Source organism: Terrapene carolina, unplaced genomic scaffold, assembly GCF_002925995.2.
Source record: "Terrapene carolina triunguis isolate 2854851 unplaced genomic scaffold, T_m_triunguis-2.0 Scaffold175, whole genome shotgun sequence".
NCBI lineage: Eukaryota > Metazoa > Chordata > Testudines > Emydidae > Terrapene > Terrapene triunguis.
This window is the reverse complement of record NW_020664526.1, coordinates 602228-624454: the sequence shown is the minus strand read 5'-3', so window position 1 is coordinate 624454 and position 22227 is coordinate 602228. Positions and strand designations below refer to the sequence as shown.

Here is a 22227-nt window from a genome sequence, read left to right as displayed (position 1 = left end):
TGGCTTTAAACTGAAGAGCAAAGGCTAGAAGCAAACCGATATAACTGGACGTGGAGCTTGTTAGGAGCTGTATTTCTGATGCTCCCTGACGTCTCTAATTTGGTCGCAGACTTGTGGAGAAGTATTGCAGACAGTACCCCTTTGATGAAGAAATCCCACAAGCACTAGAAAGCCTAACAAATATTTGCCATTAGATCAATCCTTTCTGTTTAAAGTGCAATGTTTGTAGCTAAACTCTGACACCGGAAGGTCAGGCGGAGTATCAAGGTTGCATTATATAAAGGCAGAGAAATATATGCTGGAAAGCTGATGGGAAGAGTTCGCTGCTTCGAGGGGGAAAGTTGGGTTTTCCAGCAGAGAAACCATGAAGACCTTATTCATTTTTGCCCTTGTGATGAGTGTTTGGTCTTGTTCTGGTAAGTTCCTCTAAATAGGAAGAGCATCCATTCTTACTGGATGAATGACCAATGCTTGTTTTAATGGGCCTGTGATATGTTTGTGTCAGGGTTGCCAGTGTATGACTATGAACCATCTATCACAGAAGAAGCTCTGCGTGCCTCCATTGGAAGAGTGAATTCCAGATCACAATGGCCAGCCCTGTTTGGCGTCGTCAGGAGCTACGTTAGAGGGGTGAGTGTGGAGCTGGTCAAAAGAATGTCACTGACATGTTTGTGGTGGAGTGGGGGCAGGGGCTATGGCAGAGCCAGGGGTTGAGCAGTGAGCACCCCCCGGCACATTGGAAAGTTGGTGTCTGTAGCTCCAGCCCCAGAGGCGGTGCCTATACAAGGAGCTGCATATTAACTTCTGAAGAGCCGCATGTGGCTCCGAAGCTACAGGTTGGCCACCCCAGCCTTAGAGCTCCAAGGTTCCTTTTGGATGGCAAAGCAGCCACCCAGGAGAGCTGATGCCCAGACTCTTTCAAAGCTCATATACTCCCAGAGGAAGATCTGTGAGCTCCAGGGGTGCACCAGGTGTAAAATTCCAGGACTGGGGCAGAAAGGGAACTGTTTAATTAAGCAATTTACACTGGTGAGAGACCATAGAGAGTCAGGTGTTGCTTGGGGCCATCACGCCTTACCTGAGGCTTCTGCAGGAGGAGTTGCTAGTGTGAAGCTTTTACCAACTCTGTTCAAGGAAATAAGATGTGGTGTAACTGGTTTATTTACAAAATGTCCACAAGAAAATACCCTGACCCAGTCCCTGATATTCTGCTCCAGTCCCTGATATTCTGGTTGGATACTAGTATCAGAGGGGTAGCCGTGTTAGTCTGAGTCTGTAAAAAGCAACAGAGGGTCCTGTGGCACCTTTAAGACTAACAGAAATATTGGGAGCATAAGCTTTCGTGGGTAAGAACCTCACTTCTTCAGATGCAAGAGTGAGGTTCTTACCCACGAAAGCTTATGCTCCCAATACTTCTGTTAGTCTTAAAGGTGCCACAGGACCCTTGGTTGGATACTGACTCTCAAGGCCCTGATTTCTGCCACAGTTTGGCAAAGAGGCAGTAGTACCGAGTACTTTACACAGGGGAAAAAAACCCAAGCAGCAATCACACATGCTATTGGCCTTTCCTTCTTATACAGGTTGACCTGTTGGATAACAATGACTACAGTATAGTGCTGGACTTCATTGTTCGAGAAACCACCTGCACTAAAGATTCAGAGAAGGATCCGTCCTTGTGTGACTTCAGAGTGGGACGCTATGTGGTAAGCATGCCAGGTCTCCTAGCATGGAAAACACCCTCTGTGTGATTGAACATGGCCTGGGAATCGGTCAGCTTTTGTGCTGATCATTCAAGGCCTTTGCTAAGCAAATACTTGGTTTGAAGCATTAAGTATATGACATTTGAGGACTGGCCACAATACATAACCTGCTGTAGACTCCTCCCTGCTCAACATGCACAGGGTGGGAGAAAGGGGGGTATTCCATGCCACGTTAGAAAGGACCAGACCAAGCCCATCTTCATTATTTTACATTGCCTTACTTAACAACACAGGCGTAGTTAAGATGTTTTTTTCACAGCAAAAAATACCCGACTGAAAAATTGCTCCTGCATCTTCCTCTCCACGATGAGCATATTCATAAATTCCAAGGCCAGAAGGGACCATTGTGATCATCGAGAATGACCCCTTGTGGGTGGAACCCAGGCCAGAAAACTTCCCTGAATTAATTCCTGTTTGAACTAGAGCAGATCTTTTAGAAAAGCAGCCAAGCTTGATTTAAAAATTGCCTGTGATGGAGAATCCAGCACAACCCTTGGTAAATTGTTCCAATGGTTAATTCTCCTCATTGTTAAGAGACACTTCTTTTTTCTTGTCTGAACTGATGTAGTTTCAACTTCCAGGCATTGGATGTTGTATCTTTTGTCAACTAGATTGAGGAGCCCTCTGTTATCAAATGGTCCGTTACCTGTGTAAGTACTTTGATGCTGACCAAGTCATCCCTTAACCTTCTGATTGAGCTCCTTGAGTTTTCCAGTCCTTTAATCATTCTCATGGCTCTTTTCTGAATCCTCAACAATTCCCGAAGGATATTGAGAAATTAGAGACGACAGAACTGGACACAGGATTCCAGTAGCAGTCATACCAGTGCCAAACATAGGGAGAATAGAACCTCTCTACTCCTACTCATGATTCCCCTGTTTATACATCCCAAGGATCACATCAACCCTTTGGGCCATGCTATCACTCTGGAAGTTCAAGTTCATGGTGGACACCATGATGTCCAAGTCCGCCCTGCATCCCAGGGTAGTCCCCCATGTAGCTGGTCTGCTACCTGGATGAGCATAATATGAACACCAAGCTGCTGTTTGAGGATATTTAGGATTCAGTAAAAATCAATGCTTATCTGATGGTCACTCAACCAGCTAGCCCCAGGCTGGGAGTGGAAGGAAATGTGGCTTAAAGCCACCTCTGTACACAGTCTCCCGCTCCTGAGCTGAGCTATATGCTGGCCTGTTCCCTGGCATAGAGCAGAGCAGCCCGTAGGACTCCGAATCTTCTATCAGGCAACACTTGTTACCAGGCCAACTGAAGTCCATCACAGGGCCACACCCAAGTCCATTGGCAACTAGTCAGTGGATTTTATCATTTAGGGGAGTCCCTATCCAGTGGCTGAATTTGATGCATGTGTGTATGTCTGCGATTGTGTCCTTACTCAGCTCGGTCAGGTAAAGTACACGAAAGTTCCCCCAACTGAGGGAATAGGAATTTCAAACTGTCTTCTCTGCTTTGTGTCGCTTACAGGCAACCCTAATAAACGTGCAAAAGTATGAAAGTACAGTATCAAAATATCACCAGGAGGGAGCTAAGGGCACTCCTACAGTACCCCATCACCTAAAATAGGTGTTAGTTGTGCTTCAGTTTGTGTGAAACTACCACTTAATCATTAAAGCCTCCAGTCTGGTGATTAAAGAAGTAATTTAAAAAAAAATGGGACTACCACCAGCTCAGCACCGTATGGCTCCCCATCTGCGATCTCAGAGAACCAAAGGGATGAAAAGGGCCTCTGAAATGTAGATGGTCATAGAGTTTAAAGCCAGAAGGGCCCACCAGATCATTGAGTCTGACCGCCTGTATGACTGGCCACTAAACACCACCCAGCCCAACAACCAGAATTAGACCAAACACTACAGCCTTCAGAAGACTAAATTATTGGGTGGATCAGAAGGGACTGATATTCTCCCTGCCCTGGAGGAGTTCCTTCTGTGGGGGCTGAGGAACACTGGGGAAGCAAGGTGTGAGGCACCTCACCTTAGCGCTGTCCATGCTGCACCTATTTGTGGTTGGGCAGAGGGCAACAGTCTCCAGGGCGTGGGGGTGATGTCTTTCAGGAGCATGAAAGCCAGACACGCCCAGTTCAAAAATGGAAAGACTCAAGAGACTGGTGACTACACTGAACTGCCACAAATAAGTTTTGCTGGAAGACCAGAACCAAAGGCTAATCCAGGGTTGTGAACAATGTGCTCTCTCAGGTCCCTGCTCTTGGTAGCTGGCTATCAAAAAGCTGTATGACTTTTCATTGAAACTTGTTCTCCAGACAGTGCCAGTAGGCTTATGCCATAGCCTCCATAGCTGCATGGGTGAACTCTATTTTGATCTGTTACAGCAAACGGCCTTCTGCAGAAGTACAGTGCGGGTCTCTGAAGAGCAGATACAGAACTTGGCAGTTTACTGCAGCCAGGATGGGTCCAGCTCAGAATCCTCAAGCAGCGAGGAGGTAAGTAAGCGGAGAATTTGCTTTTGCTATGCAGCTTCGTCTTAAGGAAAATTCCACCTCGGGGGCACATGGGCTCGGCTTCCGCTAACCTGACTAGGAGTTGCACATGCATATCTGAAGACACTCTGCCTTCATAGATCATTCCACTGAAGCAGTGAATGACAGAGACAAAAGTGGTGATCGCTTTATGGGGGAAAACAGCCCTTCAGCACACCGCCAACAAAGAACAAAAACTGCCTCTCCCGACAGGGCTCTGTTCCCCTCTCCGGGTCTGGAACTTGGCTATTTTGTCTTATGCATCACCCCAGATCTGCTGGGATCTTTGATTTTCCGTGATGGATGCCATGGGAGAACGTGAGTTGCAGACTCTAATTCTACGTTGTCCTGCATAGTATTTGTAGGCATGAACATAGAGATGCAAATATGCAGCTCTAATAGTCAGAAACAAATACAATTTATTCACCTACTCTTCTGTTTTGCTGTTCAAGTCATCACTAGTCCAAGCACTTCTTGTTATAACTAAAGCACTTTCACTCTGGGAACTGTTCCACATCCTTCTTTGGTTTTGATCTGCCTCGCTCGATTCCTAGACTTGAGTAAAAAGTTGGATCAAAACAGCTGAGCTCCACTTGGCTGTTTCAAAACCATGCAAATGTGCACATTTTCAAAGACTTTGATGCAAAACCAGGTTCATCTGGGTGCCAATTTTCCCACTGCTGGACAAACATGTTCCTGCATTTCCAGATTGTAACAAAGCAAGAAAGCAGCTGAGTTCTGGATGGTGTCATAGAATTATAGAAATGTCTGGGGGAAAGGGCCCTATCTAGTCCATCCCTAAAATTTTCCTCAAATCTAATCGAAATCTTCCTTGCTGCAGATTAAACTCATTATATCTTGTCCTACCTTCAGTGAAGACAGAGAGCAATTGGTCACCATCTTCTTTATAACAGCCCTTAACATATTTGAAGGCTATCAGGTCCTCTCCCCACCCCTCCGCCCCAGTCTCTCTTTCTCAGTACTAAACATGACCAGTTTTTTTAACCTTTCCTCATAGGTAGGCTCGGAAGGATTAGATTTTTGTCAGTAAATGTCAATTTCATTGGCTACACACAAACCGACAAAAAAATATTTCCATCAATAATAATCAAAATGTACAGATAGGCAAAGTAAGAAAAATGCTGCTTCAGAATTTCTTAGTTGTATATTTTGACATGTGATATTGGCGATTTGTGTTTAAACTATTACAAAGCTTTCACTTTTTATATCGGTCTACTGTCTTTAACCAGGCATTGTCTGATTCCCCCATAATTTCCTGCAACTGTGAACATTTCAATAAATAAAAATAGAAAAAATGCTTAAAAATAAACATTGAGATTATCCATAGGTTTTTTTAATTTCAAACTTGGCCAAGCCTACTCATAGGTCAGGTTTTCCAAACCTCTTATCACTTTTGTTGTTCTTCTCTGGATTCTCTCCAGTTTGTCCACATCTTTTCTAAAGTGTGGTGCCCAAAACTGGACACAACACTCCAGCCGAGGCCTCACCAGCGCTGAGCAGAGCAGCAGTTACCGCCTGTGTCTTACAGCACTCCTGTTAATACACCCTAGAATATTAGCTTTTTCTGAGATTGCATCATACTGACTCGTATGCCATTTGTGACCCATTATAACCCCCAGATCATTTTCAGTAGTACTACCACCTACCCAGTCATTCCCCATTTTGTAGTTGTACATTTGATTCCCCCTCCCTGCCCCCAACTGTAGTACTTTGCACTAGTCTTTATTGAATTTCATCCTGCTGATTTCAGATCAATTCTCCAATTTGTCTAGGCCGTTTTGAATTCTAATCCTGTACTCCAATGTGCTCACAACCCCTTACAGGTTGGTGTCCCCCACACATTTTATAAGATACTCTCCACTCCATTATCCTAGTCTTTAACAAAAATATTGAACAGTACTAGACCTAGGACGGACCTCTGCGAGACTCCACTAAAGGCATCCTCCCAGTGTGACAGTAAACCATAGATAACTACTCTTTAAGTACTGTTCTTCAACCAGTTGTGCCACCCACCTGGCAGTCATTTCATCTAGGCCACACTATCCCTGCTTGTTTATGAGAATGTCATTTGGGACTTTGTCAAAAGCCTTATTAAAATCAATATATATCATGTCTACTGCTTCCCGGCCATCCACTAGGCCAAAGGAAATTAAGTTGGCATGATTTGCTCTTGACAAATTCATGCTGGCTATTCCTTATTACTCTATCAGCCTCTAGGTGCTCACAAATTGATTGTTAAATTAATATTTGTTCAAGTAACCTTGCAGGTATCAAAGTTAGGCTGATTGGATCATCTTTATTCCCCCCTTTAAAGATGGGTACTATGTTTGCTCTTCTCCAGTTCTCTGGGATCTCCCCCATTCTTCGTGAATTCACAAAGATAATCGCTTTGCATCAGCAAGTTCCAGAAGTACCTTACAGTGGATTGTGTCAGGCCCTGCCGACTGGAAAACATCTAACTTACCTAAATATTCTTTAACCTGTTCTTTCCTTATCCTGGCTTGTGTTCCTTCCAGCTTGTTAATATTAATTGTTAAGCTTCTGGTCACAATTAAGTCTTTTTAGTGAAGACTGAAGCAAAATAGGTATGAAACACCTAAGGCCTCTTGATGTCCTCCATTATTAGCTATCCTTGCCCACTTAGTAGCAGACCTACATTCTCCTTTGTCTTTCTCTTGTTCCTGTGTATTTACAGAACCTTTTCTTAGGACTGGTCTACATGAGGAAATTAGGTTGGTATAACTACATGGCTCAGGGATGTGAAAAATCCACACCCCTTAGTGATGCAGTTAAACTGATCTAATCCCCAGTGTAGACAGAGGTAGGCTTATGGGAGAATTCCTAGCTATACTGCTGCAGTACTTTAAGTATAGACAAGCCCTTATTGTGTTTTATGTCCCTTTCTGGGTATAACTCATTCTGCACCTTGCTTTTCTGATTTTGTTACATTTGGTGTATGAACATTTTGCACCACTCTGTTTTTTGTTAATTGTCATGGTGTTTAAAGTTGGGCCCAATAATTATATTCAGAAATGAAGTTTGCATTTCAGGCAACAGCTTATAGTGCCAGAGTATGGGGATAACTTGTGCCTGTAGCGAGGCGGTCTGGTTCCCAGCTGCCCTGGAGAGGGATGAGCCCCTCCGGATGCCAAAGTGGGCGGAGCCAGTGGAGTTTGCGCCCGCCCTCTAGAGGTCAGGGCGCAGGACAGGAAGTACAAAAGCCCAATCCCAGAGCTCACTAGAGCCCCAGCCGTCAGAGAAGCCAGACGCTTGTGACCTAGCTCCTGGTTGGGAGATTCCTGCAGTCTGCGATCAACCCGAGGACTAGCCAGACCAGCCGAGGCCTGATGCCGACCAGGCCCCGGAGAAGCTGTTAAGCCTGCCTGTGGCAAGTTACCCCGAGGAGCTGCCAAGCCTGCCGCTCGCCGGGTACCCGGAGGAGCCCATGGTGCTCGATTCCTTGGAGGACACCGTCCAGATGCAGGTACCTCTAGAGGGGGAGGTAGGAAGTAGCCCGGGGGCAGCCGACCCTAGTCTGGCTGCAGCACACCCAGAGCCGATGTCAGTGTGTTGCGGTCAGGATCCCCACTGACACAGCAGCGGGCCATCTGCTGCTGTTAGGGCCCCGGGCTGGGACGCAGGGGAGTGGGTGGGCCTGCGTCCCCCCTGGCACCCAACATACGGGTGGCCGTCTCCCCCTCTCCCAGGCCCTTCGGAGCCAGGGCCTAGGCCTCCTGAACTCATTTGTTTGCTCAGCCCCTGCATATGGGACTCTCGACTGCCCTGCCTGAACTAGGGCCTGGGTCTGTGGAATCGAGCTGTTTGTTGGTCTCTACTGTTGCCGCGGCGTGAAACCCTGCGGCCAGGCTAGTTCCCCTGAAATAACCTGACAGACGTAGTGAGGCGGTCTGGTTCCCCACCCCCCGGAGAGGGCCGAACCCGGCCGAACCCTTCTACCGTGCCATTGGTTAAATGTTAGAGCACAATGAATAACTTGGAGCAAATAAGATTCAAACTTCAGCATCTTTAATTTGTCAGAATAGCTTGTGATGTTCTTGTGTTCAGTCCCTATTCCAAACTGTTCGGAGAATACGTTCTAGGAATTCACAATCTGTAGCATGGAAGCAGTGCAATTTGAGTGTTTAAAATTCAAGCTATGTGGGTAAATTTGGAGCATTGGTTCTGTGCCCTGACTAACATGACTCCTACAGTGGGGTTTCAGTGTAAATACTCACTTTTTGGAGAAGAGTCCTTTCGGTGAATACTCTTTAACAGTCATTTAAAAATGTCAATTGCAGTCATTATTCCTGTCAGGAAACACAGTTGCTATAGTATTCATGAAGCATAAAAGCCAAAGGGAAGTGATGCCAGAGAAAAAGAGAAATAAGTTTCTTTCTGCAAAAGGTGCCCTGCAAATCTGCCTTTGGAGGTTATGGTTTAAATCAGGAGTTCCCAGCCCGGCATGCTGTGAATAGGTGTTGGGAGTGGGATGAGGGGGCACATCTACCCTGTCCTTCCCGGTCACACCACAAATGCTAGCTTAGCCGAACCAGGGTGAGGCAGTCTTGCCATGGATTGGCTGAAGGGCCAGCCTGGGCACCAGTGAAGTCAGTTAGAACCACAGAGCACGTGTCTCTGTAGCAACAGGAGAGGGGAGAATTCCTGCTTGCTTGTGGGTGGGGTTGGTTGGAAGTGTTGCACAGCATCAGAGAAGCTGGCTTGGAACGGAGAATTTCTCTGGCCATATGTTTGTTACCATAAATGGCCTGGTGTGGGGATCAGTCGTCTTCCAACAAAATTCCCAGTGACTTCAGGGGGGCAAGCTCAGGCTTATGGCCATGTAATGCTACTGGCAGGCAGGAAGAGAGTGACTGGTATAAACTGTTCAGGCTTTTAGAAAACCCCAAAGGCTCCAAGCCAAGGTCCCTAATCTCATTGGTTTCAGAGGCTCTAATTAACAACAGGATACCTTTGAAAAGCTCCTCTTGATTTGGCGGGGGGGGGGGGGGCCTCTATTTCCAGGGTCCCATTTTAAAGGGGATTTCCCTGCATGCCAACCAGGGCTACCAAGCCAGTTTCCTCTTGGACTGGCTGTCCCTTTTTCAGTACTCATATTTCCTTAGGCTGGTTCAGTGATGTTTTTCCCAAACTGAGTTACTTTAAACGAGATAAAATCATAGCAAATCCAAAAGGCTGCCTTTGACTGCTGCTTACTTTGACAGCTCGGTATATATCCCTTTTAAAGATGTCTTTACTTTTAGATGATGTTCATGGAAATGATGGCCCCAAACAGAAGGGGTGACCGTCGCAATGAAGGTAAGTAATCTGGGTGATTGACTCTTCGTCACTCAGAGGTTTGATGCATATCGTTGGCAGCCTAACAGACAAGATTTCTCTTACCCCCTTAACTACCATATAACCACCCTAACCTAAGCATAGGTGCTTTGAATTCTTGATATACTCTTGAGGCAATGAGGCTAGGGTGAATGATCTGATTGGAACGGGGTAAAAAAAACCCCTGACTTATTGATCCAAGGTGGGGGTGAGATAGGGAAGCATAACTTGAGGAAGTGGCCAATGTGGAATGATAGCGATGGAACCAGGCGCAGGACCAGACTATCGCTCCCTTTCACAGGGATGGGAGGGCATGTAATTCTGAGAGCGTGGAGAGGGGAGCAATCTCAGGCAGTGGTGAGACTTGCATTCTCCCAGTGCCCACCAGCACAATCGCTTTCCAAGCTTCCCCTGGGTAAGTGTTCTGGAATGGAATATCGATTTAACCTTTTCAAAATTGGTTTTGGGCTGAAACTCTTTGCCAAATTTGAGCTGAATTCATTAATAGCATTTTTGGGGTGAATTTACTCTTTGCCCAAAACACTTGACACCTGCTAGGCCAATGTTTAATAGCACGGTGTATAGATCTCTCCATATTTACCTCAAGTCTGTACATCACGATGTTCACCTCATCAGAAGTTGGTATGTGCTTTTTCCGTATGGGGTTGGACCCCGACTGTCCTAACCCTTACTCGGATGCTTTGAGGGGATGTCCTGCTCAAACTGTACATGAGAATGCTGAAGGGACCCACTAACATCTCACGTTCTTTTCCAAAAGCTCAACTTGCTCCTGAGGCCTTCTCTGCAGGGAGAAGACGCCAGAGCTATAAAGCTCAGCGCCAATCCAGTAAAGCCAACTCCTACGCATTGGAATAACCCCACTCAGGTAAATACACTGGCTCGAATGTGCCTTCTATCAAGGTATGTCCTGGGACTTCCCAGGCTGATTGCTTAGAATAGATGAGCTCCTGGGAATATAGGAATCCATAAACTGTGACTTGGCTACTAGTGTGCTGGAAGCCAGCCTGTCCTGGGAATTTAGGGTACGTCTACACAAGCAGTAGCCCGCGGCAATGAGTCTCAGAGCCCGGGTCTACAGACTCGAGCCGACAATAGCTGTGTCGATGATTGGGCTCCGGCTCTGACGCCCGCTCTGGGATCTGAGCTTGAACATCTGCAGCTATTTTTAGCACTACAGTGCGAGCCCCAGTCTGTGGACCCAGGCGCCGAGACTCGCTGCTGCTCGTACAGACTTTACTGGTGGGAATGCCAATGAGACAAGCAAGAATGGAAACAGCACTACCGCTGTGTTACTCAGGTAAAAAGAAATGCTTGCAGTTCTACAACGCAACGGCCACATTAAGGGAACACCTTCACATGATGTGCTGTCTAGTCCAGTGTGGAAATGAACTAATAACTAATGAACACTAAACTGAAGTGTCACAGCAAGCAAAGAAACGATATGAAAAGATGGAGTTTGTCTGTAGCCCATCCAGTCTGCTTTCTCATCCAAATGTAATGGTTTGGCAGTCTCTTTAACTGCCCCCTCTCTCGTCCCCCCACATTTTCTGTGAGCCTGGCAGGCATTCAGGACTGAATAGCTCCATGGACAGGTAGTGACTGGAGGCTACTGCGATCAGATAGCTTTTGGGGAGACTGTGTCATGTTTATGGGTTTAATCCCCTTCCACATCCCCAAAACCACCCCCACAAATAAATCCTTGACTCAGCAGGCTAGAATGAACTCTGGTGTTCACAGGCTTGCACTCTTCCATCTCTACCACTTTTCTCGACCTGTCTTGGTTGATACAGGGAAAATTTCTGTTAGCAATAAAGCACATCATATATAGTTAGGGCCTTTTCAATTGACTTTGGTTCTGGATCATGCCCTTGTTGAGGTGTCTCATGTGAGGGCACATCTTAAATGCTATCTCTCTCGGTGAGTCGTGACTATGTTCCTGCTGTGTAGCCATGTTTGATTCAAATGCACACACAGGTACAACTTGACAGCCATTCAGACTGTTCTAGGAATAAAGGCTAATGTAAAGCTTAATCTAGAGCTGCAGGGCGGTCTAGTGGCTGGGCGGTCTAGTGGCTGGAGCACTGGAATGGGAACCATAGAATCATAGAAGATTAGGGTTGGAAGAGACCTCACGAGGTCATCTAGTCCAACCCGTGCTCAAAGCAGGACCAACACCAACTAAATCAGGGGTTCTCAAACTGGGGGTCGGAACCCCTCAGGGGGTCATGAGGTTCTTACATGGGGGGGGTCACGAGCTGTCAGCCTCCACCCCAAACCCCGCTTTGCATCCAGCATTTCTAATGGTGTTAAATATATAAAAAAGTGTTTTTAATATATCAGGGGAGTCACAGTCAGAGGCTTGCTATGTGAAAGGGGTCACCAGTACAAAAGTTTGAGAACCACTGAACTAAATCATCCCAGCCAGGGCTTTGTCAAGCCGGGCCTTAACCTCTAAGGATGGAGATTCCATCACCTCCCTAGGTAATCCATTCCAGTGCTTCACCACCCTCCTAGTGAAATAGTGTTTCCTAATATCCAACCTAGACCTCTCCCACTGCAATTTGAGACCGTTGCTCCTTGTTCTGTCATCTACCACCACTGGGCACAGCCTCGCTCCATCCTCTTTGGGAACCCCCCTTCAGGTAGTTGAAGGCTGCTATCAAATCCACCCTCACTCTTCTCTTCTGCAAACTAAATAACCCCAGTTCCCTCAGCCTCTCCTCATAAGTCATGTGCCCCAGCTCCCTAATCATTTTCGTTGTCCTCTGCTGGACTCTCTCCAATTTGTCCACATCCTTTCTGTAGTGGGGGCTCCAAAACTGGACGCAATACTCCAGAAGTGGTCTCACCAGTGCCGAATAGAGGGGAATAATCACTTCCCTCGATCTGCCGGAAATGTTCCTTCTAATGCAGCCCAATATGCCGTTAGCCTTCCTGGCAACAAGGGCACACTGTTAACTCACATCCAGCTTCTCGTTCACTGTAATCACCGGGTTCTTTTCTGCAGAACTGCCACTTAGCCAGTTGGTCCCCAGCCTGTAGCAGTGCATGGGATTCTTCCGTCCTAAGTGCAGGACTCTGCACTTCTCCTTGTTGAACCTCATCAGATTTCTTTTAGCCCAATCCTCCAATTTGGCTAGGTCACTCTGGATCTTATCCTTACCCTCCAGCATATCTACCTCTCCCCCCAGCTTAGTATCATCCACGAACTTGCTGAGGGTGCAATCCATCCCATCATCCAGATCATTAAAGAAGATGTTGAACAAAACCAGCCCAAAAACCAATCCCTGGGGCACTCCGCTTGATACCGGCTGCCAATTAGACATTGAGATATTGATCACTGGCCATTGAGCCTGACGATCTTGCCAGCTTTCTATCCACCATATAGTCCATTCATCCAATCCATAATTCTTTAACTTGCTGGCAAGAATACTGTTGGAGAGGTATCAAAAGCTTTGCTAAAGTCAAGGAATATCATGTCCACCACTTTCCCCTCATCCACAGAGCCAGTTATCTCATCATAGAAAGCAAGCAGGTTGGTGAGGCATGGATTGCCCTTGGTGAATCCATGTGACTGTGCCTGATCACCTTCCTCTCCTCCAAGTGCTTCAAAATGGATTCCTTGAGGCTGACCGGTCTGTAGTTCCATGGGTTCTCCTTCTTGCATTTTTTAAAGACTGGCACTATATTTGCCTTTTTCCAATAGTCTGGGACCTCCCCTGATCACCACGAGTTTTCAAAGATAATGGTCAATGGCTCTGCAAACACATCAGTCAACTCCCTTAGCGTCCTTGGATGCATTGCATTCAGCCCCATGGACTTGTATATGTCCAGCTTTTCTAAATAGTCCTTAATCTGTTCTTTCACCATTGCGGGTTGCTCACTTCCTCCCCATACTGTGCTGCACAGTGCAACAGTCTGGGAGCTGACCTTGTCTGTGAAGACCGAGGCAAAAAAAGCATTGAGTACTTCAGCTTTTTCCACATCATCTGTCACTAGGTTGCCTTCCCCATTCAGTAAGGGTCCCACACTTTCCCTGACCACCTTCTTGTTGCTAACATACCTGTAGAAACCCTTCTTGTTACCCTTCACATCGCTTGCTAGCTGCAACTCCAATTGTGCTTTGGCCTTCCTGATTACACCCCCGCATGCTTGAGCAATATATTTATACTCCTCCCTAGTCATCTGTCCAAGTTTCCACTTCTTGTAAGCTTCATTTTGTGTTTAAGCTCACGGAAGATTTCTCTGTTACGCCAAGCTGGTCGCTGGCCATATTTGCTATTCTTTCTGCACACCAGGATGGTTTGTTCCTGCACCCTCAATAAGGCTTCTTTAAAATCCAGCCAGCTCTTCTGGACTCCTTTCCTCCCCCATATTAGCCTCCCAGGGGATCCTGCCCATCAGTACCCTAAGAAAGTTAGTCTGCTTTTCTGATGTCCAGGGTCCATACTCTGCTGCTCTCCTTTCTTACTTTTGTCCAGATCCTGAACTTGACCATCTCATGGTCACTGATTTCCAGGTTGCCACCCACTTCTACTTCCCCTACCAATTCTTCCCTGTTTGTGAGCTGCAGGTTAAGAGTAGCACGGCCCCTAGTTGGTTCCTCCAGCACTTGCACTAGGAAGTTGTCCCCAACACGCTCCAAAAACTTCCTGGATTATCTGTGCACTGCAGTATTGCTCTCCCAGCAGATGTCAGGGTGATTGAAGTCCCCCATGAGAGCCAGGGCCTGTGATCTGGAAACTTCTGTTAGTTGTCCAAAGAAAGCCTCGTCTACCTCATCCTCCTGGTCTGGTGATCTATAGCAGACACCCACCATGACATCACCCTTGTTGCTCTCGCCTCTAAACTTAACCCAAATACTTTCAACAGGCTTTTCTCCAGTTTCATACTGGAGCTCTAAGCAATCATATTGCTCTCTTATATACAGTGCAACTCCTCCACCTTTTTTCCCTTGCCTGTCCTTCCTGAACAGTTTATACCCATCCATGACAGTGCTCCAGTCATGTGAGTCACCCCACCTAGTCTCTGTTATTTCAATCACATCATAGTTCCTTGACTGTGCCAGGACTTCCAATTCTTCCTGCTTGTTTCTCAGGCTTCTTGCGTTTGTGTACAGGCACTTGAGATAACTAGCCGATTGCCCTACTTTCTCAGTATGAATCAGGTGGCCTTCCCTGTTGCACCCTCCTCCTGGTGTTTCCTCCCAGTATCCCACTTCCTCACTTACCTCGGGGCTTAGGTCACCATCCCCCAGCAAACCTAGTTTAAGGCCCTCCTCACTAGGTTAGCAAGCCTGCCTGCGAAGATGCTCTTCCCTCTCCTCCTAGCAATCCTCCTTCCTGGAACATCATCCCATAGCCCAAGAATCCAAAGCCCTCTCTCTGACATCACGCATTTACCTCCACAATTTGATGGTCCCTAACCTGGGCCTTTTTCTTCAACAGGGAGGATGGACGAGAACACGACTTGTGCCTCAAACTTCATTATCCTTCTTCCCAGAGCCATGTAGTCTGCAGTGACCCGCTCAAGGTCATTCTTGGCAGTATCATTGGTGCCCATGTGGAGAAGTAGGAAGGGGTAGCGGTCTGAGAGCTCGATCAGTCTTGGCATACACTCCATCACATTGTGAATTCTAGCTCCAGGCAAGCAGCACACTTCTCGAGTTTCCCGGCCTGGACGGCAGATGGATGACTCCATCCCCCTTAGAAGGGAGTCCCCGAGCACCACCATCCGTCTTTTCTTGAGAGTGGTGGTCATGGGACCCCCATCCCTAGAACAATGCATCCCATGCCTTCCGGCCGATGGGATCTCCTTCTGATCCCTTCCCTCAGATGACTCTTCCAAACCATTCTCCGCCATAGTACCTGTGCAGAGAGCCTGAAAACGGTTTCTTACATCTATCTGCATTGGGGGTACATGGGTTCTCCTCTTTCTTCTTCTGGAGGTCACATGCTGCCAATTTTCTTCCCTGTTCTGAACTGCCCTCTCTGATTCTTCAGCATGCTGTGCCTGCAGTACCAAACGCTGACTTCTATCCAGAAAGTCTTCATTTTCTCTGATGCAACGCAGGATTGATACTTGGGTCTCTAGTCCTTTAACCTTGTCTTCCAATATGGAGACCAGCTTGCACTTACAGACGAAGTTGCTTCTATCCTCCGGGAGAAAGACAAACATGGCACATCCCGTGCAGGTCACAACAGCTGATCGCTCACTATCCATATTGTCTTCCTTCTAAGAGCCTCTTCAGATGTTGTACTTACTGCTCACAGATGCCTGAAAGGCAAAAACTCTGTGGGAACTCCCCCCAGCTGAACTCCCGCTGTTGGCTTCTCCTCTATTGGCCGCTCACTCGGTTTGCAACTGGCTGCTTTTTTATAAGGCTGCTGTTTGGAAGCAGTTGCCCCGGTTCAAAGCCTTCTCTCCAATCAACCACTCAAGGCCCACCTGGAACAAAGCACTCCCAGTTCACGCTTTTCAAACAAACAACCACCCAGTCAAACAGCTCCTGCAACTAGCTCCAGTCAAACAAATGGTCACAGCAGACAGACACTCGGATATTGACCCCACCAGCTCACAACACAGCCCCCCTAATGCAGCACTCACCGTAGCCCTTCTCGGACCGTTCCCAGGCAAACTCCCTCTGTTGGCTTCTCCTCTGTTCGCAGCTCCATCACTGACCTGCTCTGTGACCTTGGGCACATCCACTTCCTGTGTCTGTCATGTCTACTTAGAGTCTAAGGTCTCTGGAGCAGTCTCTTTGAATCCTGCCTAGCACAATGGAGCCTTAAGGCCCTACTGTCATACAAACCATTACCTCTGTGTTACAGTATCGAAGAGAACAAAGAAGCAGTGTAACTGCAGCAGCAGTTCATTACACCTCCACCTGCAGTCTGGCTGCAAGGGTAACAGTATTTAGAGTCTAATTAATGCAAATAACAGTGAAGGCACAAGCAATTTGTTGGCTTCAGTAAGCCTTGCATTGCACAAACTGCCTTTGCTAACCTACTTCTGAGAGGCTGCGTGGGAGTCGTTCTAATTGCTGCTGCTATTTCACCCACCATATCATGCGGCAGAGAAGTTAATCTAAAGGAAAGTGACTTTAAATGAGATGAATGTGCACACCATGGAGATAGCTGGTTAGCATTTTAAACACTTTCAAAGTCCGCTGAGGAAACGGAAAGTTGTTCTTTAAGCAGAAGAATCTTTCTGCAGGATAAAAGATGGCCTGTGTGCAGTTCCTATGAACCATGTAACCACAGCATGATTGGCACCGTTGCTGACAGCCCGGGCAGAAAGAGCTAGGATACCATGCCATATGTGAGGAGACTGAACTAACTTATCCGGTTTGGAAAAATGATAGTTTTTAGACAGAGATTTGACAAACCCCAAGCAGCTGTTGGATCCTGAGCCAGATTCTTGTTTAAAATTACACGGAAGGGGAGACTTACTTTTTCCTTCAAACAAGAGGTCAAAATTAAAAAGAGAAAACTCAGTACTCTGCTAGATCAGGGCTTGGTTTAGTTCATCATGCTATTTAAAAAATAATGCTTTCCCTATGTCTGTCCTCTTTTATGCTCGTCACAAGTCATGGCAAGCTGACACACCGTTTTAATTAGTGCTTTTCCTTTTTACGTAATCTTTGACCTTTCTAATTTCTTCCGACTTCCATGGTCAGGCTGTAGCGTCGTTCTAGCATGCAATTTATTTTCTTCTAGCTGGCTTTTTTCCCATTACGAGGCTCAAGATGACAAAACTAAAGCTAAATCAAGAGTAACGAAAAGGTTTGATTTCCCTTAATGTGCTAAAACAAAGATTAAAATAAATCCAACTGGCTGTGGTTGGAATGTGAATTCATTCCAATGAGCTCAGTGGAGTGGCACCAAGGATGAATGTAACTCGTTCATCTATAGACCTATGGCAGGGTGCGCGTGTTAATTTTATGTATAATTTTTATTTAAAAACTTCTTTTGCTCAGATCTTGCATTAGAAATACTGGGTTTTCTTTGGTTTTGCTGGCAAACTAGTGAAATGACCTCAGAAGGGTCAAGAGACTGTAAGAAGCATGATTGGGAGGGGGATGGGGTGTGTCAGACTGCCTAACAATCTGTGTGCATTTTTAATAGCTCTCTAAACCAGCTTCTACTAAAACTTGGGAGGGAGGTGAGGGATTCTCTTTGAATGAATTCACATCCCTTCTCCTTTTAATCTAAAGAGTGCAAGGTCTCCCAAACCAGTTCTTTAGTCCCCCAAGAAGTCATCTGGATAAAACAGTAATATCACCAATATTTTGTGTTCTCTAAGGTATAAAGCATACATACCCCCCCCCCGCCACAAAATAAAACCAACCACACCTAAAAACAAGCAAGCAGGAAAACATCCTTTTAAAGGAAAATAAAGCAAATGGAGAGGAACGTATGACTCTTAAAAATCTTACCTGCTTTTTCTTAGGATCAGCTGAAAATGTTAAGCTGCCAATGATAAATATGGGCCAGAGACCCCAGCTGAGGGCTAGGCTTTGGATGTTCCAAAGGTCAGAGGTGTGTGGATCGGGAGTTTTAGGAGGAGATTGTCAAAGCCACAAAGGGATGTGGAGTGCCTGCTTCCCCTTTGTGCCTCTGGAAATCTCTCTTTGCTGGAGTCAGCTATGAAATCTGCAGCTGGGTTTGCTTTCTGAATCCCTCTCATGTCCAGGGTTGGGGGGGTGTCCCTGAAGTTTAAGGTAAAACAAACAAAGCAACAATCCCCTGATTCTACTTCAAGTAACCTGTAGGTCATCACTGTTACTAATGTGTTTTCTCTGGCTTAATCACACCAGGGCAGTCTCTCCTCAAAGCAGATCGGGTCCAAAGCAAAGTAATGGGGGGTTTGAAACATAGACAAGGCCAGATCTTCAGCTGGGATAACTTGCCATTGACTGCAATGGAACTGGGCATCTGACTGCCATTAGAGTAGACTCTGAATACAAAAGGTAATTGAGAAGGGATCGAACAGAGTGGATAAGAGTGTGACAGCATAGAATAGTGGGATTTTCCAGCAATGAAAGAGCCAGCCTAGCCAATCATGGACTTAGTCTTATGTGTGTACCTAATAGGAATCCTGGATGAAAAATACAGAGAGGATCTGAGAGCTGCCCCGGTCCTTCTAGGCAAAGGATAGTCCCAATGCAGGATGCATCATGTTTCCAGGGTGTGGGAGGAAAAGACCTCATCCCTGGTGTACTCATTAAGAGACCACCTCTTTAGGCACAGCGTTGCATTCTCCATAACTTTGTGCCTAGCCCTGGGTTATCATTCACTTCCCCCCACCTCCCCTCATCCTCCACAGGAGGTTTGTCTCTGTTCGGTGGAAAGAAAAAACCCTGCAAGCTGGGAGCTGCTGCATAACTGATGAGCTCGGAGTGAGTGTTCATCCTGGCACAGAGCCAGAGCCAGGGTGAGGTGGCAGGCAGCGGCAAAGATCCTATTTCCCTGCAGCTGTTGTCCCTTCCCCTGCAGAATCTGCTCTTGCTACCTCTGCGCTCTGAATCCGATACCCCCGGCCTGCTTATAACCCAGAAGGCCACAGGCTGCTTTCTGCAGGAGAGCAAAGCCCAGGTGACCTGACAAATAGAAGAGTGGCTACAATAGTCCACGCCAGCTGTTCTGAAGACTTGTCACTTTCTCTGCCATTTAGCAGTCGAGGAAACTGTCTCTATGACTTTCCAGAGTGTGCCTTTCCCTCTCGGACCCGCTGTCTATAGGTCTTTGCTCTTGTTGCTGTCTAGGAATTGCTACTGCTCCCAGGAGACTCAGAACTAGGTACAAAGCCTCTTGAAGCCAATGGCAAGATTCCTTTTGACTCTGCAGTTCGGAGGGCCTGATCCAAAGTCGCTGATTTATTCCCAGGCAAAGGCAAACTGATGGAGGCCCCATAGCTTTCTCCCGCACTGGCAAGCTGGCATCTTTCATAAGCACCAAAGATTAAATCCGTGTTTACCCCCACAACTGCTACGTAGCCCAGGGAGTGGTGATGTCTGCTTCCTCACACAGGTGGGGAGTTACACACGGGGAGGGCCACGGCTAGCCCTGAGAATAGCTCTTTGTCCATGATCCTGCCATCCTTCTGGTCTCTGAGACTGAGTGCTGCTTACACTGCTAGTTCTCTGACCTGGACACCTGTTGGTGAGGAACTGAGTTGAGGCCACAAACTTGTTCACACAAGCCAGCCAGTGGCTGTTAGCTGGTGGGGGAAGTTTGTGCCTCAGTTGTTTTCACTTATTTATGAAACGGTAGTGTGCAGGGAAATGCTTAGATATGAGATTTCTGGTTATGATTACATCATGAAAACGTGGTGGAGCATGCTGGAGACATGCTCATATGTCCTCCAGAAACACCATGTAACCCAAGTGTACAGTGCCCACGGTAGCCTTTGATTTAACTGCATTTCCCATAAAACCTGACACCATGTTATGACTAGAAATGGCTCCTCCTTTTAGACTGTCCATTGTACTGCTAATTGTAGTTCTCTAAAGCTGGTTTAGGTCACTTTGTACATTTTATATTGTGATCTCTTCAGTTTTTCCTGGGTTAGCCAAACATGGGCTTGCTATTTGCAAAAGTTTGAGGGACTCCTTTGTAGGCATATGAGAGAGACAACGTGGGTGAGGCGATATCTTTTATTGGGGAGCAGGGGCGGCTCTAGCTTTTTTGCCACCCCAAGCACGGCAGGCAGGCGGCTTTTGGCGGCATGCCTGCAGGAGGTCCGCCGGTCCCGCAGCTTCGGCGTACCCACCGCCGAATTACCGCCGAAGCCACGGGACCGGCGGACCTCCCGCAGGCACGCCGCCAAAGGCTGCCTGACTGCCGCCCTCGCAGAGACCGGCAGGGCGCCCCCCGCGGCTTGCCGCCCCAGGCACGCGCTTGGAGCGCTGGTGCCTGGAGCCGCCACTGTTGGGGAGAGTGACCTTGTAGGACTGGCATTTCAGCCTACCTTTGTGAGCAATTGCCATGGAATATTATGGACCCTCTTTACTGAACACCAGACATGTGAGATGGCACTGTAGCTGGTATGAATACAGGTTTATACATGGTCTCCTTTCTGAAGCTGTGTCTGATTAGGTTTTGTTAACACTGAATGCTTTAACTATGATTTGTTTTCTTTTCTTTTTTTTTAAAGTAAATTGAAGATCCAACAGGACCAGAAGCCAAGGAACCAGCACATGAAGGAGGAACTTGCCAGCAATTAACTTTATTACATCAGCAAAAGCCATTCTGTAACATATTGACTCTCTCCCCCCCCCCACCACTTTCAATTTCATGGCAAATGTCCATTAAAGTGTGCACACAAATGTGTGGAAATGGGCATTCGATTGCATTGCTGTATATTAGGGCTCATTTGGAAAGCTGTCTCAAACGCCTAGCACAACTGTCTCCAGTGTGTGGTGCATCATCTCATAATGGTGCTATTAAAGGATCATTATATCATCTACATGTGCTGGGTGGCTCACTGGCCGGCGACACTCATTGCTTTCTGTTGTGCTCGTTACTAACTCTTGTTCAATTTAAAACACAACAAACAATTTCTGCCCTCTATGCCTTTCTTTCCACACACAAACCAGGAAGGGGGTCTAGTGTCTCTAGAGAAGGTATGTGCAAAGGGGGCAAAGGCTGTGTGGATTTATTTAGTCGCCTTCGTGGGAAAAGGTCAGCTCTTCAGATAAAAGGTACGTGCCGCCCCAAACATTGGGGTACAATTTACTGACAAGTCCTACTCTCTAAATTTACACAAGGGGACAGTAAATCAGAGTAATTGTACCAGCTTCCTCTTGCTTTATTGTGATCTCCCATCACAATTAATTAATTTGTGTAATTCTTTGCATATGCAAATAATTCAGTGTAGTGCGTGGTGGAATGGGGGAAAGGAAGGGCATACTGAAAAAGGGAAGGGAGAACCGTGCTTCTGGCTACTTGCTAGCAGCCAGGATCCTTCCCTTAGAGCCCTGCGTCAGTAGCTTAGCGAGATAGTAAATTCCTTAGGGGTGGTACTAGTCTGAGTAATCTTCCACAGAGCAGCAGTGACACTGTCGGCTACTACCTCCTAAGAGGTGGAGTAAACACTATAGTCCTTGTACCCTTTCTCCATAGCAGGTGGAATGGAAGAGAGAGAGAGCAGAAGCTCCATGGTAATGACAGATCCTGGTCCATGCCTTTTGAAATGATGATGCGTGAGTCAGCAAAAGACACCTTGACAGATCAGGGCAGAATGGCACAGAATGAGGGCAGACCCCCTCCCTGGGCTTCTAGTGTCCTGGTCCTAGGGTGACCAGATAGCAAGTGTGAAAAATCAGGACGGGGAGGGAGGTAATAGGTGCCTATAAGAGATAAAGCCCTAAATATTGGGACTGTCCCTATAAAATCGGGACATCTAGTCAACGTACCTGGTCCCTCCATCTGTGGAGTGGCAGTGAGGATTGCAGGAACGAGTAGTTAGAAATATAAAAAACAACCCAACATAAAAAATAGGAGTCCTAGGTTCTATTAGAGGTGGTTGGAAACTTTTCTGACAAGAGTTCCATCAGAAAATGCTGATTTGTTGAACCCAAAATGTTTCCCAAAACCA

General features: G+C 46.8%; 1 protein-coding gene across 1 annotated transcript; it reads left to right on the top strand.

The window, feature by feature from the left end:
* Nucleotides 1-284: 284 nt before the first annotated feature.
* Nucleotides 285-21079, top strand: LOC112104171 (secreted phosphoprotein 24). Its single transcript, XM_024196336.2, has 7 exons — nt 285-416; nt 506-630; nt 1581-1703; nt 4105-4215; nt 9534-9588; nt 10385-10492; nt 20785-21079. Exons 1-6 carry the CDS (start codon nt 365-367, stop codon nt 10480-10482), a joined length of 564 nt encoding a protein of 187 aa, XP_024052104.2. The 5' UTR covers nt 285-364; the 3' UTR covers nt 10483-10492; nt 20785-21079.
* The last annotated feature ends 1148 nt before the right edge of the window (nt 21080-22227 follow it).

Bases quoted from the DNA above. Each gene is read 5' to 3' on its own strand.
- LOC112104171 (XM_024196336.2), top strand. From the start codon at position 365: ATGAAGACCTTATTCATTTTTGCCCTTGTGATGAGTGTTTGGTCTTGT. The intron at 417-505 runs GTAAGTTCCTCT...TGTTTGTGTCAG, and splicing joins GAGTGTTTGGTCTTGTTCTG to GGTTGCCAGTGTATGACTAT. The intron at 4,216-9,533 runs GTAAGTAAGCGG...CTTTACTTTTAG, and splicing joins AATCCTCAAGCAGCGAGGAG to ATGATGTTCATGGAAATGAT.